The sequence below is a fragment of the Phodopus roborovskii genome, unplaced genomic scaffold, assembly GCF_943737965.1.
Source record: "Phodopus roborovskii unplaced genomic scaffold, PHOROB, whole genome shotgun sequence".
NCBI lineage: Eukaryota > Metazoa > Chordata > Mammalia > Rodentia > Cricetidae > Phodopus > Phodopus roborovskii.
Window position 1 is genome coordinate 5,130,526 of NW_026126460.1, and position 18,170 is coordinate 5,148,695.

General features: G+C 40.4%; 1 protein-coding gene across 1 annotated transcript; it reads right to left on the reverse strand.

Moving 5' to 3' along the window:
- Nucleotides 1-17,377: 17,377 nt before the first annotated feature.
- LOC127226320 (60S ribosomal protein L36a-like) lies at nucleotides 17,378-17,791 on the reverse strand. The gene has a single exon (XM_051190233.1). It carries the CDS (start codon nucleotides 17,789-17,791, stop codon nucleotides 17,471-17,473), a length of 321 nt encoding a protein of 106 aa, XP_051046190.1. The 3' UTR covers nucleotides 17,378-17,470.
- Between the last annotated feature and the right edge of the window lie 379 nt (nucleotides 17,792-18,170).

An 18,170-nucleotide genomic window follows, 5' to 3' on the forward strand; every position in this document is an offset into this window, starting at 1 on the left:
TATTCTCATTTGTTGTATAGTATTACATTTAAATACTCAGAGTTCTAAATTATGATCATAAATTGATGTCTGTAATTCTTATCCTGAGGTAATTGGAAGCTTTGAAGTTGATCAAAGTGAATTCTTTCACCAAGGAACTGAGAACAGCCATGGTATGAGCAATTACAGAACCTATGCAAGCGTATTTACTTTCCCTCTTCGCTTTGAACTGCAGCCCACTTTTCTGAATAGAGTTTGATCTGGGATTCATGGAAAAGCCAGGATGATATTGTCTCTTATGGGAGGCTCTGCCTTTTCAGTGTTATTAAATTAGTTTTATACTTTTAAGGCATTTTCGATAACCTAAAATTTTGAGGAAGTATGAGTCGTCTTTCTGTGGTGCTTAGGATATGCAATGGAGTAAACTGAGGAATATGGATTTCCTTGGCTTTAGTCTGCTGTTAGTCTGCTTGCAGGCCCCAGTTACCTGCGCCAGTAGAGGAGAGCCAAGATGCAGACAATCCCACAGCTGATCAGGAGAAAACACAATGCTCTTTAGTTTGGGACTGCATTCAATTAGCTTCTTTTCTCAGCAGCCTTGCCTTTCTAATTGTGTGCTCTCTAAGTTGGTGTTTAGAGCAGTTGACTTCCCTTAGCCACACACTAATTTGTAATGGGAGAAATGGCCCAGGTAGGCTGGGGGGCAGTTGATCACCAGCCTGGGATTAACCAGTAGCTGTAGGAAATTACTAGTGGGTAATGTATAGACAGACCATTGAGGTTTTTGTGTTAGGAGCTAACTGTACAATGATTTTTATGATTATATTTAAGACAGAAAGAGAGAGAGAGAGAGAGAGAGAGAGAGAGAGAGAGAGAGAGAGGAGGAGAGAGGTATTCTTTGATAATTTTATGGTAATTTGTTAACACCAAAAGGAAATTACAAAGGTATTGCATTTAGGAACTAAAGTCTCTTTAGTCCCTTTCTAGATTTTAAAATGTGAGGGTTTTTACTTCTAATGGGGAGAAAAAAAAATCAATCCTGTATGTTCAGTGACTGAAATGTCACGTAACAAGAAGAGAACATATAAAGGTAACACTTATCATTTCTCTAAGATTCATAAAGAATTATGATTATAATTACCTGAGAAAGTCTGGGGAAAGACATCAAGCTAGTTTCAAACACTATGACCAAAAGCAAAGAATAAATTCAGTTGTAGGTAGTGATCTTTCTGGCTTCACCAAGCACCCTTCTGAGGCACTGGGGACACCTCGGAGACAGAGATGCCATGACCATGAAGGTTGCTTTCCAAAAGTGAGGCCCATTCAGTGTGGTCTGCCTGTCCTGACCCTGGCAGTCTGCAAATGTGGGAAACTTCAGTGCATAATTTATGATAATGGGCACTGCGTTTACTCAGGCCCCCTCCTTTTAAAAATGAGAAGAGGGGCTGGAGAAATAGCATTGCTCTTGCAGAGGACCTGAGTTTGGTTCCCATCTCCCATATGGTGGTTCACAACCATCTATAACTCTAGTTTCTGGGGCTCTGACACCTTCTTCTGACCTCTGTAGGCATCAAGAGTGCACACAATGCACACACATACATGCATGCAAAACACCCATACACATAGAATTTAAAAATCTTAAAAAAGAAAAAAAAAAAAAAGAGGGAGACGTAGCTTTTATAGAAGAAAGGAACCTACTTATCTTCCATAGTATCCACACAATTAACAATGTAGAGGAAATAAACCAGAATGTATGAACATTGCCTTTCTCTTAATAGGCAGGGGAGAGATGAGTGGTCGGTCTATTCATAGGTAACTCTGTCCTTCTTTACAAAACCAAGGATTAGGTCACTGTTGATACTTGGTAATAGCAATAGTAGAGAAGACAGCTTGCCCAAACCTTGTATTAGAGATGAGTGCTATTCTGTCCAGCTGTCTCTTGAGGCTCATATCCCCTCATGTAAGGGCACACTTGGCGTTAACTGGCAACTGGAATACTATGTCCTTGCCTACTCAACACTAGGAGCTGATTAGACCAAAGCTGAGATCTCACCCTCATCTCCCATTTTCTTTCCTGGTTCCAGGTACACAGGATGAAGGAACACCTGCAATCAGAGCTAGCAGTACTTGAAAGGTGTGTGCTCTCCAAGACAAAAGAGTGGGCAGATGTAGCAGCGACCAGGGGTCTTGGGGCCAGCAGGACAAGGACAGAAGAGAAGTAGGAGCAGAAAGAGTATTGGTAACATCCTGGTTCTGCAAAATTCCCTTGTCCTTGCCAAAACTAGATTCATTGGGATGCTTTAATGTCTTCACAATAACCCTCTCTTTAATTAGTCCAGGTCATATGGGTGTTTTTTTCCTTGTTGCCATGCATAACTAAACTGTTCACTATGTTAATTTTCAATAATTCTGAAGGAGGAGCAGCTTATATTTTCCTGCCAGTTTCAAAGGTGACATCAGAAGTGCCATCACCACACATTTGACCTAAATCCCAAGGCAGTTTAGACAAACCGCACAAACCCATCCCATGGAAATGGCCAAGAAACTAAGCTATGCTCTTTTTAAACTCATAGATTCAACATAAAATAATTAGTAAGTGAAAGTCCTTATATGTTTCGATTTTGATTGATCAGTAGAGAACTAGGAAGGCAGTGCACGAAGGGAGTAAACACATTGCCCACAGCATTAAGGAAATTGAGAAGCTTCTTGGACCCAAAAGATGGCCTATTGCTATAATTATACACTAGCTGGTGTGTAAGAGCCACAAATCTTTCATTTGACCAGTTAAGACAAAGTTTTAAAGAAAATAGTGAACAGTTCAAGGCAAGAACACTTAAGCAAACTATTGAATAATGAAAGCAATTAGGAGTTGTGTCTCTAAAAGCAAGCTAAGGTGTAAACACTACATGCTGGTTAGTACTGTCAACCTGATACAACCTAGAGTCAATTGGGAAGAGAAAACCTCAACTGAAGAACTGTCTTGATCAGACTGGTCTTTGGCCATGTCTGTGAGAAATTGCCTTTTGATGATTGGTGTGGGCTGGCCCAGTCCACTGTGGGCAGCACTATGCCTAGGCAAGTGGGCCTGACCTGTATAAGAAAGCTATATATATATAGCTCTTTCACAGATGAATAGTAGTTCCAGAAGCTTCCAGAGTAAACCCCAAATATGGACACTGTCAGGCTGAGAAGACCTATACAAAACTTGATAGATTTATTTCAGCAAGGGCCAGCTGGGCTATCAAAAATGGTGGAAGTCAGCATCACAACCTGTAGCATGAAAGGTCCTTGACGACATGAATCTGTAGGTGAGGAGTGATAGTTTTCTTTTCTCTCTCCTCCCACAATTGGTCTGAGAAAAGTTAGACACACCCTATTAGGTTATGGAGGTGGGAAACTAGGATATTAACCTGAGAATCTGTGACAATCTAGCATTTGAACCATTTAATGTTTGCTGGAGGTGTAGCAATTCTTCTTGTATTTTTGTTTTTCTTTCTCATGTTGACCATAAATCTCACGTGATCATAAATACTTCTTTTCAAGGAGAACTGTGTTATACTCTTTTAGCTGTGGTTCACTATTGTTATATTAGAACCCCTGTAGTGGTGGTCAATTGTTCTGGAAAAGACTTTTCCTTGGCTAATAGGCCATTATTGTAGGGAAACCTCTGGATGTATTTCACAGCAATTGTCCTTGCTCTCTCCCCTTCACAGCCACCAGGAGGTGTTTTTCAGTTTTCCATTGTTAGAGTTCCAGGAGACAGCATCTACCAAGGTGTAGGGTCCCTCTTAGACTGTGGTTCCCAGGAACTGCTCATGCTAGTTCACACTCAGCTCTAGTAATTTATCAAAGTGCTATGGAAGTCGTTTCTTCCAGCTTGTACCTTGGGTGACTTCTGCTTCAAACATGCAGATCTATGCTATGCATCAGGAAATCCAAAACACCTAGGTATGAAGTTAATAAAGATACACAAGACTGCTATCCTGACAGCTATAAAATACTGAAGAGAGGAATCAGGTAACACCTAAATAAATGGAGAGCCACACCATGGTCATAGATTGGAAATTGCACTATCACAAAGATATCAATTATGTCAGTTCCCATGACTGCCATGACAAATCACCACAAACTTAGAGGTTTGAAATAACACAAATTTATTATCTTACAGTTCTGTAGGTTGGAATATTGATCTGGGTGTCATCAGACCAGGACTGCATTCCATCTGTGGCTCTGGGGAAGAATCAGTTTCCTTACCTTTCCCAGCTCCCATAGACTACCCACTCTTTCACACGTACCTCTCCACCTTCAAAGTGACAGCATGTCAAGTTCCTCTTGTATTGTATTGTGTTATTCTGACTATCTCTTTTCTCAACTTTTTCTACATTTAAGGAACCTAAATGTCAACCCTGAGCCCAACCAGAAGAGCCAGGTCAACCTCCATGTTTCAAAGCCAGCTGAGTAACAAGCTGAATTTGTTCTTTGCCAAGAATTAGGGCATGGATAGCTTTGACAGAAGGAAGGAGAAAAAATAGTTCCACTTTCCTTAAATAGTATACAAATTTAATGTAATTTCATTATAAGATACCAGCATGCATTGTATAGAAATTGCCAAGTTGATACTCAAAAAGAATGCTAAACATTTTAGAATAATAGACTACACAATCTTTTGAAAGAGTCTAAACTGGCACTATCTGATTATAAAATTGTCTATAAAGTCAGAGTTACCAACACGTGTATATTTGTTGGGAAATATAAGTACTTGTCCCTTACAGCTCTCTTCTCCCCACCTAGACGTAGAACTTCCGTGCAAACAAGTTTGATTTCAAAACTTTCCAGTGGGCAGTGCAGGTGTGCCTTGACCCCAGATGTGGGTGGTGCATGACTTTCTCCTATGCTTAGCCCATCCCCTGGCTTGGATATATAAGCCCATTGCTCTCTGTAGTAAACAGTGGTGGTAGCAGCTTCTTCTTAACTTCTCGTGGTGGTCTGTTAGTGTTTCAATCCCGACACCCTCTGCCAATCTCGGTCCCAGGCTGTGCAAGCACAGCATATATTACTTTCAGAATAGACTGGGGGACCAATAAATGGGGTTGGAACATATGGATACATGTGTATAAAAAAATACTGAACCATGATGAACATCTCACAACATACCCAAAACTAGCAGAAGAATTATATACTTAAAAAGGAAACCATAGAGGTCTGGGGAGATGGCTCAAGAAGGTAGAGCACCTCCTGTGTGAGCATGAAGGCCTGCCTGAGTTGGGAATTGGAGTACCCACATTAAAAAGTGGGGGCAGGCTGCATGTATTCATGTATCTGTAAACTAGCATGTTGGGCAGAGACAATGGATGGATACTGGAACTCATTGGCCAGCCAGTCTAACCCAAACAGCAGACTCTAAGTTCAGTAATACCCTCTGGGAAAAGTGGGGTAAACAGCAATTGAAGAAAGACATCCAGTGTCAACCTCCAGCTTTCGCACAGGTAAAGCATACTGGTGTGTGTGTGTGTGTGTGTGTGTGTGTGTGAGAGAGAGAGAGAGAGAGAGAGAGAGAGAGAGACAGAGAGACAGAGAGGCAAAGAGACAGAGAGACAGAGACAGGCAGAGTGAGAGATAGAGACAAACCACAGAAACAGAAAGTGAAAAATTAGGCTATAAATTTTCTAGAAAAAACAACAGAGGCATACATTTGTGACCTTAGGAATTGTCTTAGAATATGAAAAATGTAATGTATAGGGGGAAATGATAAACCAATAAACTGGAAATCCTAAAATCTAAAATCTGCTTATCAAAAGTCACTATTGAGACAATTACCACCTGAGGTTGGGGTTGCAGCTCAGCAGCAGGGAACTGGTCCCAGCACATGTACAAGGGATGCAGAGGAAGAGCCAAAACATGGACTTGGAGGACATCTTTGAATTTTATACATATTCAATCATCATGGATACATTTTGCACTCACAGACCTCTTTAAGACATTCATATTTGGAACATGTATCCGATATTTATTTCTTTATTAAATTTAAATAAATATCCTTTTAATTTCATTGTATGGGTAACCACATTTTGAATACATGTTCAGACATCTTTGGACACTTAGACTCTGCACCTTTTGGTTACTGTAAATGAAACGAGTGCTTGTATCCTTGCCTTTAATTCTTTTATGTATATGCATCCAAATGGAATTTCTGGTTCCATGACAGTGTTTAATTTCTGAGTAACTGTGGTGGTTTGAATGAGAGTGGCCCCTATAAACCCATATATTTGAATGCTTGGTCCCTAGTTGGTACAACTGTTTGGGAACGATTGGGAAGGGATGAGGAAGTGTGTCACTGGGGGTGGACTTTGAGGTTTCGAAAACCCATGCTAGACCCAGCGTCCACCCCTCACACCTGTTTGTCGCTGCCCATGGACCAGGACAGACATCTCTCAGCTATTGCTCCAGCACTATGGTTCCCACCATGGCCTAAGCCTCTAACATTGCAAGCAAGCTCCCAACTAAGTGGCCATGGAGCCCCTTCACAGCCATATAACCATTATGAAGACAGAAATACATCAGTGTCCTCAATGGTGGTACTCATGTTCCCAGCATGCCCAAGGGAAACGATTTTTTTATGCCTTCCCTAACACTTCGTATTTTCTCTTTTTGATTTTGTTTTTAGAAATAGTAGTCCTCCCAGCTACCCTAAGGCTGTATGGAATGGCATCTCTAGTGATTCATGGTCCTCTAATGATTGGTGAGTCTGAGCATTTTCCTCCTCATCTAGAACTCCAATTAGTTGGGTGTTGGACCTCCTGCATCTGTGTTTCATGTCTCAATTCTGTGTGTATTTTCAGCTCATTATTTTTTACTATACCCTAGGAGAATTCTTTGGCCACATATTTTAATTTACTACTTCCATCTTATGTTATGTAAATTTTGATCTTTATGCCATCTGTTATTTAATTTTGGTGTTTTTTTTTTTTTTTAATTTGCAAGGATTCTAGTAGATTGTCCCTCACAGCCATCTGTTCATCTTGTGACATGAAAGCTCCTGACTTTTGACTGTTAACTCCATTTCTTCAAGAATTAGTTCTGATTTTGGAGTTTGTTTCCTTGGTTTTCTTACAATGATGGGCAGTTGCTGGTTGTATATCCATACACTTCAAAGATCTGTGCTGAACAGGATTGCTTGCAGAGTGAATTTCCTTAGTCCAGCTGCAAATTCTCTGCTTCTCTGGCTACAGTAAGTTTTGAATCTTTTATGGTCAGCTGATGAAGCAGGAGACCTGTGTCACAGTAGTTACTCAAGTTGCTTGTTTTTCCACTAGGATCTTAGAGGGACCACATATTATCTGGGGTTCTCTGTTTTTCTGATGCCAACACTCATCCCCCCCAAACACTCTATGTTCAAGTTTCCATTGATTTGGAAATGGAAGACTGACCTTTCAGGCAGACCGAAGTTCTGAGAGCAGGGCTGGAGTAACTGCTCTCACCCAGCCCTATTACATCCAGCCAGTACCATTCATGCCTGCTACCCCTGAGCCTGCTGCTCAGAAAGTCACTTCTTTTGTTTTCCCTTGCCTCTTCTTCCTCCCTGCCTCCTTCCTTCCCACTCTCTTTCCCTTCCTTCTTTCCTTCCTTTCTCTTTCATCTCAAAAAGTGTTTTTTAAACTTGTGCATGTGCAGGCGAGCATGCAGGCCTGTGAATGCTGGAGGCCAGAAGAGGGAGTGTTGGATCCTCTGGGGATAAAGTTACAGGCCAGCTTGTTGCCAATATTGGTGCTGGGAACACAATTTGTATTTTCTGCAAAAGAAGGAGGCTTCAATCCATTCTCTTGCCACTTATTTTATTTTTAGAGAAACAGCAAGAGGGAGGAAAAGCTAGAGGGGGAACACACAGTCTTCTTTTGCTCCATTTCAGCTGTGTAAAATGATGTAGCTGAACATGGTGTGGGGGTGGGGGTGGCTGCCTGCTTGTATATTTTTGCCCTCTGATACTTGCTTAGATGGACTAAACATATTTGTTTTTCAGTACTTCAATGGAAATTTTTCTTATTTAGAAATTATGTATGGCATTTTAGGAAACTTACAAAATAGAAACATTCTTATTTGGTTAGAGACTCCTAACCTGAAGTTTTTTTTTTTTTTTTTACAGTCTACACTTGTATTGAAGTCACCTCCATGATTCCAGTCCTGGTCCTTCCCTCAAAGTCCTTCTCATTAGTTGAACCCATAATCTTTGCCCCCTTATGAGCTTTCCAGACTAGTTATAATGGAAGTTATTGAAACGCAAGGTAATCATAGCAATTTCTCCTCTTTGTAAGTCTCTGGTGATAGGTAGCAAGGTTGATACTTTAAAAAAATACTTTTATGGGTTCAGTGCTTGAGATCCATAGGAAAGTAGATGACGTAGAGTCTAACAGCTAGACATTGCTTGCATGTGTCCAGCAGAGGCAGGAGCCACACTGAAGAGAGCTAGCATGGTGCAAACTAAATGGCTAGGAATGAGAACGGAAAGGTAAAATACATGATGGTAGGGCTAGGGCCTGAACCAGCTGGGATCTCTGTAAGAATAATAAATAAATAATGAATAGATCACATTTTCTTTTTTAGCCCGCTATCTTTTCTTTGCTGTGAAACTCTTCTCTCAAGTCTGAGTGCCGTTTGCTGTGTCCAGTCAGTCAGCACTGTGTTCAGTCAGTCCGTGCTGTGTCCAGTCAGTCAGCGCTGTGTCCAGTCAGCGCTGCGTCCAGTCAGTCAGCGCTGTGTCCAGTCAGTCAGTGCTGTGTTCAGTCAGTCCGTGCTGTGTCCAGTCAGTGCTGTGTCCAGTCAGTCAGCGCTGTGTCCAGTCAGTCAGTGCTGTGTTCAGTCAGTGCTGTGTCCAGTCAGTGCTGTGTCCGCAGCAGCGCGGCCAGCAGGGGCGGTGTGTCAGTCAGTGCTGTGTCCAGTCAGTGCTGTGTCCAGTCAGGGAGGGTGTTGCTAGTTTGGGACACAGCAAAGGTAGCAATTGTGACAAAGAAAGAAGTGAAAATAAAACCCCAGGGATAGCATAATCTACTATTCCAAAGTGACATTAGGAATAGAAATCTCTGGAATTCTTCAGGAAACTTTAGGAGGGAGAGGAATGTGAAGTTTCCTGCAACAACTGGATTACATATTTGTTCTTTGAACTCTGACGTCTCTGTGTGTATGCATCCATTACAAACTTTTTAGGTGTGGGAAATGTCATTTTTGTGTGTATCATCTTTTTACTGTCCACAAATCTAGCACAGCTGTGTCCAGATCACATACTTTCAATGAAGGACCTTTAAATCGCTTCACATGTTTAGTTGCTGTGGATCCATTTATACCCCCATCTTTTTGTGAAAAAGACCCATCCTTTCTGGATACATGGCTGAGGCTTCACAGTACCTCATTTGTTTTGACTATTAAATCCATAACAAACCCACCCTACAGCCAGGTGTTAGGGCACTGAAAACACTTCATTTTAATGACATTGGAAAACATATACACAAATAACAAGTACAAACATTCACAGCAAAAAGCATAACCAAGTGAGTCAGAAAAAAATGATTTACTTGTGTTTAATAATCATTGATTCTAAGTATTGTAAGGCAATGAAATCTCCATACACACACATACACACACACACACACACACACACACACACACACACGCATACACATGCATGTATACACACATGCATACACACACTCACATGGGCGCACACCAAATCCCTCTTTTCTTTGGCTAGATAGCCATTGGATTTTCCTTTGAGACACCATCTATCATCAGTTGCAGGATTACTGGGATTTTCAACCAATAGCACCTGTCTTTGTTTAGCCAATACTGAAGCTATGGATCAGATACTTTCTGAAATTTGAATCTCAGTCCTCAAAAATGCAGTGTTTGGAGTTAACTTATTTCTTCTATGCTGCCCTCGGGACAGTATTCATTAAATGCCAGAACTATAATCTGCATATTCTCCTGAATGAGTTTTCATTCCTGTTTTTTTAAAATTATTTATTTTATATTCGGCCTGCAGTTTTCTCTCTCTCCTCTCCTCCTATTCCCTACCCACCCCCCCAAAAAACCTACTCCTCCTCTGTTTGTATTCAAAAAGGGGCAAACCTCCTCTGGGTATCAACAAAGCATAGCGCATCAAGTTGCAGTAAGACCAAGCACCTCCCTTGTATTTAGGTTTGACAAGGTATGAGGAATAGGGTCCTAAGAACCAGCCAAAGCATCAGGGATGGCCCTGCTCCTATTGTTAGGAGTCCCACAAACAGGCTAAGCTACACAATTGTCGAATATGTGGAGAGCTTAGGTCTCTCCCATGCTGTAGAGAGCCACCGGTGCCATTCCCGAAGATGGCACCGGTTTCCTGTCCATAAGCCAGCAAGGCGCGGATGTGCGATCCACGAGTCATGGGGTGACCGTTACGAGCGTTGCGGGCTGCACCTGTCAGTAACGGACACAGCTCCGCTGCAACTGTCAGTAACGGACACAGCTCCTCTATATAAGCAGAGCCCTTTTTCCTCCTCGGGGTCTTCCCTCAACTTGCTATAATGAGTCGCACAATAAACATAGCTGCAGAAGAATCCTGTTGTTGAGCGTCGTTCTTGCAGGCAAGGCAATAGTGCCCGACAAGTGGTGCCAAAACCTGGGAACCTGACATCAGCGGCACAAGGGGGACCCTTCAGTCAGCTGGAGAGGATTCAGAACTGTGGCAGACAGGTAACAAAATAAGGTAAGTTCTGATAAACATGCTATCAGGAAAGCATGTCAGAAGTAGAACATGACGAAAAGTTGGGTGCGTGCAAAAAGAAAAAGGCTAGCAAAGAGAAAGTGAAAGAGCCCCGAGAGACTGATCAAAAAAATAAAAATAAAAAAAATAATAAAAAAAATAAAATAGAAAAGAAACAGAATAATAAAAAAGCCACAGATGGAGAGAATCTGGATACTGCAGGGTATTATATTGTCTTTGTATTGTTTGACTGCTGAGGAAACAACTGTTAAAGGAAATGTTGCTGGATTAATTCAATTTATATATTTTAAAAATGTTTTGACTCCAAAATTTAAGTTCAAGGACAAGTTACTGGGGAAAAGGATTTCTATTTTTGTTTCCACAGAAAATAAAAAGCTGTGGATTCCTTCCAGACTAATGTGGTTTGAGCAAGCCAGACCGCCTGAAACAGTACCAGGTGATCCTACATTCAAAACAGCTGAACAAAGCAGCCTTGCAGTTAACTCAGATGTTTCCTGTTTTTGAGGAGGATGGAAATCGTACTCATCAACCTTTGGAACATAAGCAGATTAAGGAATTGGCTGAATCTGTCCGTGCTTATGGCATTAATGCTAACTATACCTCCTCACAAGTAGAGAGACTGTCTGCTATGGCTATGACCCCTGCAGACTGGATGTTTGTCACAAAATCATGCCTCACTATGGGGTAATATTTGGAATGGAAAGCCATATGGCATGATCTTAGCCAATCACAGGCCTCCATTGATTCACGATTAAAAGGAGGATTGATGGTAGTCAGAGAATTGATTTGGTGCAGGACCAAATTGACACACTCTGGTAGCTAGCCCAACTGGGCTGTCAATGGAAATATTCCAGTTTATGTGTCAACAGTGTACAATATGAAAATTATACAAGAGCTGCAAACCTTTCTAAACAACTTTTTCAGTATCTTTTAGGTGAACAGGAGAATTTGATAGCCTGATGGACCAACTCCGAATGGCCATCGTCCATGTGAATTCCACCCGTGTGGATGCCTCTCTATCAGAAGGATCATTCTCTTGGATCTCCACCGCTTTTTCCCACTTTAAGGAATGGGCGGGTGTAATGGGGTTTGGCCTGCTTTTATGTGGTGGGGTGGTGCTCCTGCTTTGGTTGGTGTGTAAGCTACGTGCTCAACAGACACATAACAAAGTGGTTATCGCTCAAGCCCTAGCTGCTATGGAGATAGGCTCCTCTCCCACTATAGGCTAAGCATGTTAAAAAATGGACATTAATTGTCCAATAGGACAGCCCTTGCACCCTGAGTCTTCTATGACATTGCACCAGGTTAGGGTGTTCATTTTTTTTTTTACCAGAAACAGCCCTAATGCTCTGCGGGGTTTTTTTGCCATTGCACACAGACAGGTGCTTCTTTAGTTTAGCCTACTGATAAATTCTTCACGCTCAGGTTGTTTGGCTTAGCACTGCACTCCGTGTTGACTCTAGCTATGAGCAGCTCCGAGAAGGGCAAGTCTGGTTGCATGTGGGTTGGTGTCCAAGGCCCCACCTCCAGGGAAAAGATGCCGGACGGGTATGGCACTGACTTGGCTGACTACCAGGATTCAGGGTCATTACAATGTCCATCTCATTACTGGAGATCAGACCACTACCCTTGCCTGTTGCATTTATAAAACAAAAAAAGGGGGAGATGTAGAGAGCCACCGGTGCCATTCCCAAAGATGGTGCTGGTTTTCTGTCCATAAGCCAGCAAGGCGCGGATGTGCGATCCACGTCATGGGGTGACCGTTACGAGCGTTGCGGGCTGCACCTGTCAGTAACGGACACAGCTCCTCTGCAACTGTCAGTAACGGACACAGCTCCTCTATATAAGCAGAGCCCTTTTTCCTCCTCGGGGTCTTCCCTCAACTTGCTGTAATGAGTCGCGCAATAAACATAGCTGCAGAAGAATCCTGTTGTTGAGCGTCGTTCTTGCAGGCAAGGCCATAGCACCCAACACCATGCAGGCTCCCTGGTTGTTGGTTCAGGTTCTGTGAGTTCTCATGAGCCAGATTAGTTGCTCTTGTGGGCTTTCTTAGGATGTCCTTGACCTCTTTGGCTCCTACAATCTTTTCTCCCTCTCTTCGGCAGGATTCCTCAAGCTCAGCCTAAAGTTTGGCAGTGGATTTCTGCATCTGTTTCCATCAGTTACTGGATGAAGGCTGTCTGATGACAATTGGGATAGTCACTAATCTGATCACAGGAGATGGTCAGTTCAGGCCTTGTATCCACTATTGCTAGGAGTCTTAGCTGGGTTCATCCTTGTAGATTCATGGAATTTTCCTTGTGTCAGGTTTCTTTATGACCCCAAAGACACCCCCTTTTCAGTAATCTCTTTCAGTACTCCCCCTCCTCTGACTACCCCACAGTCCCTCAAGTTCCCACCTCTACAGGCCCCTAGTCCATCCAGGGAGAGCCTGCATCCCACCCTTGGGACATATTTGTTACCTAGCCTCTCTGGGTCTGTGGGTTGTAGCATAGTATCCTTTACTTTACAGCTAGCATCCACTTATGAATGAATACATACCATGTTTGTCTTTCTGGGTCTGGGTTACCTCACTCAGGATCATTATTTCCTATTTCCATCCATTTCCTTAAAATTTCCTGATGTCAATGTTTTTTAACAGCTGAATAATACTTCATTGTGTAAATGTAGCACATTTTCTTTATCCATTCTTCAGCTGTTTCCAGATTCTGGTTATTACAAATAAAGCTACTATAAACATAGTAGAGCAAGCGTCCTTGTGGTATGACTGAGTATCCTTTGGGTATATGCCCAAGAATGGTATCACTGGATCTTGAGGTAGATTGATTTCAAATTTTCTGAGAGACCACCATATTGATTTCCATAGTGGCTATACGAGTTTTAACTCCCACCAGAATTGCTCCACATCCTTACCAGCATGAACTGTCACTTGTGTTTTTGATCTTAGTCATTTTGACAGGTGTAAAATGGACTCTCAGAGTTATTTTGATTTGCATTTCCCCCTGATGGCTAAGGAAGTTGAATATTTCTTTAAGGGTTTCTTGGCCATTTGAGATTCTTCTGTTCCCCATTTCTTTTCAATTAGATATTTTTGTTATCTAGTTTCTTGAGTTCTTTATATATTTTGGAGATCATCCCTCTGTCAGATGGAGGGTCGATGAAGATCTTTTCCCATTTTGTTCTATTGATGATATCCTTTGCCTTACAGAAGCTTTTCAGTTTCATGGAGGTTGATCTTAGTGTCTGTACTATTGGTGTTATACTCAGGAATTTGTCTCCTGTGCCAGTGCATTCAAGGCTACTTCTATCAGGTCCAGTGTAACTAGATATATGTTGAAGTCTTTGATCCAGTTGGACTTTAGTTTTATGTAGGGTGATAGTTATGGATATATTTGCATTCTTCTACCTGTCGACATTCAGTTAGTCCAGGACTATTTGTTAAAGATGCTTTCTTTTCTCCATTGTATAATTTTTGCTTTTTTGTCAAAAATCAGGTGTGGATTTATGTCAGGGTCTTTGATTAAATTCCTTTGATCCACTTGTCTGTTTTTATACTAAAACCATGTTGATTTTTATTACTATACCTGTGTAAAGAGCTTGAGATCAGGGATGGTGATACCTCTGGAAATTCTTTTATTGTACAAGATTATTTTAGTTATCCTGGGTTTTTGTTTTTCCATATAAAGTTGAGTATTGTCCTTTGCAAGTCTGTAAAGAATTATGTTGAAATGGGGATTGCATTGAATCTGTAGATTGCTTTAGGTAGTATGGCCATTTTCACTATGTTAATCCTACCAATGCTTGAGCATGGCAGATCTTTCTTTCTATCTTGTGATAATCTTCTCCAATGTCTTTCTTCAAAGACTTGAGATTTTTTTCCATACAGTTTTTTTTTTACTTGTTTGGTTAGAATTACTCCAAGATATTTTATATTGTTTGTGGCTATCATGAAGGGCTACTTTTTAAAAAGTCAATATTTTATCCAGCCACTTCGGTAAAGGTGTTTATCAGCTGTCAAAGTTCCCTGGTATAATTTTGGGGGTCACTCATCATGTCATCTACTATCATGTCATCTGCACCTAGTGATACTTTGACTTCTTCTTTTCTAATTTGTATCCCCTTGATCTCCTTTTGTCGTCTTATTGCTGTAGCTAGCACCTTGAGTACTATATTGGATAGATGTGGAAAGAGTGGATAGCCTTGTCTTGTTACTGAATTTAGTGGAATTTCTTTGAGTTTCTCTCCATTTAATTTGGATTTGGATGTCATCTTGTTGTGTATTTCTATATCTCTGATATCTCCAAGACTTTTATCATGAAGGGGTATTAGATTTTGTCAAAGTTTTTTTTTCAGCATCTAATGAGATGATCATGTGTGGTTGGGGTTTTTTTTTTTTTCAGTTTGTTTACATTGTGGATAAAACTGACAGATTTTTGTATGCTGAACCATGCCTGCATCTCTGGGATGAAGCCCACTTGATCCTGGTGGATGATTTGGATGTGTTCTTGGAGTATTTTTGCATCAGTGTTCATGAGGGAAATTGGTTTGTAATTCTCTGTCTTTGTTGAGTCTTTGTGTGGTTTGGGTATCAGGGTAACTATGGTTTCATAAAAAGAATTTAGCAATGTTTGAAGAGTACTGGCATTAGTTCTTTGAAAGTCTGGTAGAATTCTGTTTGGAAACCACCTGGCTTTGGGCTTTTCTTGGTCAGGAGACTTTTAGTGACTGCTTCTATTTCCTTTGGGGGGGCTTAGGTCTGTTTAAATTGTTTATCTGATCTTGTCTTAATTTTAGTATGTGGTATCTATCAAAATTTTTCCCATTTCTTTTAGATTTTCCAGTTTTGTGGAGTACCTGTTTTTGAAGTATGACCTAATGATTGCCTGGATTTCCTCAGTGTCTGTTATGTCCCTCTTTTCATTTCTGATTTTGTTAATTTGGATATTCTCTCTCTGCCTTTTAGTTAGCTTGGATAAGGATTTGTCTATCTTGTTGATTTTCTCAAAGATCCAATTCTTTTCTTCATTGATTCTTTGTATTGTTCTCTTTTATTGATTCCAGTCCTCAATTTAATTATTTTCTCTCATCTACTCCTCTTGGGTATGCTTGCTTCTTTTTTGTTCTAGAGCTTTCAGGTTTTCTGTTAAATCATTAGTATAAAATTTCTCCAAATTATTTATGAAGGCACTTAGTGGTATGAGCTTTCCTTTTAGCACTTTTCATTGTGTCCCATAAGTTTTGGTATGTTGTGCATTTATTTTAATTAAATTCTAAGAAGCCTTTAATTTCTTCCTTTATTTCTTTCTTGATCCAGTGATAATTCAGTTAAGAGTTGTCCAGTTTCTATGAGTTTGAAGGCTTTATGTAGTTTGTGTTGTTGTTGACCTCTAACTTTAAACCATGGTGATCTGAGAAGATGCAGGGAGTTATTCCATTTGTGTGTGTGTGTGTGTGTGTGTGTGTGTGTGTGTGTGTGTGTGTGTGTTTTAAGACTTGCTTTGTGACCAAGAATGTGGTCAATTTTGGAGAATGCTTCATGAGATACTCAGAAGAAAGTATATTCTTTGATGTTTGGGTAAAACATTCTGTAGATACCTGTTTGGTACATTTGAGTCATAACATCTGTTAGTTCTGTTATTTCTCTCTTTAGTTTCTGCCTGGAGGATCTGTCCATTAGTGAGAGTGGGGTGTTGAAGTCTCCTATCATTAGTGTGTGTGGTTTAATATATGACTTAAACTTTAGTAATGTTTCTTTTACAAATATGGGTGCTCTTGTATTTGGGGCATGGTTGTTCAGAATTGAAACATCATCTTGGTGGATTTGTTCTTTGATGAATATTAAATGTCTTTCTCTATCTCCTTTGATTAATTTTAATTTGAAGTCTATCTTTTTTTTTGGTATTAGGGTAGCTATCCCAGTTTGCTTCTTAGGTCCATTTATTTGTAAAAAAAATATTTCCAACCCTTTACTCAGAGGTAATATACATTTTTGATGTTGAGGTGTGTTTCTTATATGTAACAGAAGGATGAATCCTGTTTTCATATCCATTCTGTTAGCCTTTTTTCTTTTTATTGGAAAATTGAGTCTACTGATATTCAGAGATATTAGTGACCAGTGATTGTAAATTTCTGTTATTTGTTGTTGTTGATGATGGTGGTGGTGGTGGTGATGTATATGTGTTTTTCCCTTCTTTGGGTTTTGCTAGTGTGGGATTACCTATTGTTTGTGTTTTCATGGGTGTAGCAGTGTAGCTAATTTTCTTGGGTTGGAATTTTCTATATGGTTGAATTGGTGGATAGATATTGAACAAATTTCACCTTGTCAGCAAATGTCTTGTTTTCTCCATCTGTGGTGATTGAAAGTTTTGCTGGTTATAGTAGTCCAGGCTGGTATCCATGGTCTCTTAAGAGTCTGCAAGAAGTCTGATCAGGCTTTTCTGGGTTTTAGAGTCTCAATTGAGAAGTCAGGCATTATTTGATAAGTCTGCCCTTATATGTTACAAGGCTTTTTTTCCTTGCAGTTTTTAATATTTTCTCTTTACTCTGTATGTTTAGTGTTTTTATTATTAGTATTTTTTTTTTCACACCGGCTCAACAAAGTTTAATCCTCAAAGTTGTATTCAACCATCAAGCAGAAAGTTTCAGGGAATTTCGATAGTTTCAGTTTATTCCCTCCCAAAAGACCAACCACAATCAAATGAGGTGAGTTTCTTTTATTGTCTTCATAACAAGATCAGCTTAGAACTGGATCACTTGGCCCTTTCTCTTCTTATCACCTCCCAGTTCAAAATGCTTGCATCTCTTAATAGCCAGCATCCACTTAGATCTGCAGTTAGGCTCAACACACTCAAGCCTCAGCACAATCTTCTTTGTAGTTTTAGCCTTTTTTTGGAAAATGGGCTTAGTCTGCCCACCATATCCACTCTGTTTCCTGTCATAACACCGCTTTCCCTGGGCATACAAAGAGTCCTTGCCCTTCTTGTATTGCATCACTTTATGGGGATGGTGCTTGCCATATTTCTTGCAGAACGTCCGGCGGGTCTCAGGAACATTCGCCATGTTGGTGGGAGAGATATCGGCACTAGTGTTTTTATTATTGTATGGTGTGAGAACTTCCTTTTCTAGTCCAATCTATTTGGTGTTCTGTAAGCTTCTTGTACTTTATAGGAATAGCCCTTTTTAGGTTAGGAAATTTTTCTTCAATGATTTTGTTAAATATATTTTTTTGTGTCTTTGAGCTGGGATTATTCTCCTTCTATTACTATTCTTTTTAGGTCTGGTCTTTTTATAGTGTCCAAGATTTCCTGGAAGTTTTGTGTTAGGAATTTTTTAGATATATTTAACATTTTCCTCGATGGATGAATCTATTTCCTCTATCATGTTTTTAACACCTAAGATTCTGTCTTCCATCTCTGGTATGCTGTTAGTGATGATTGCA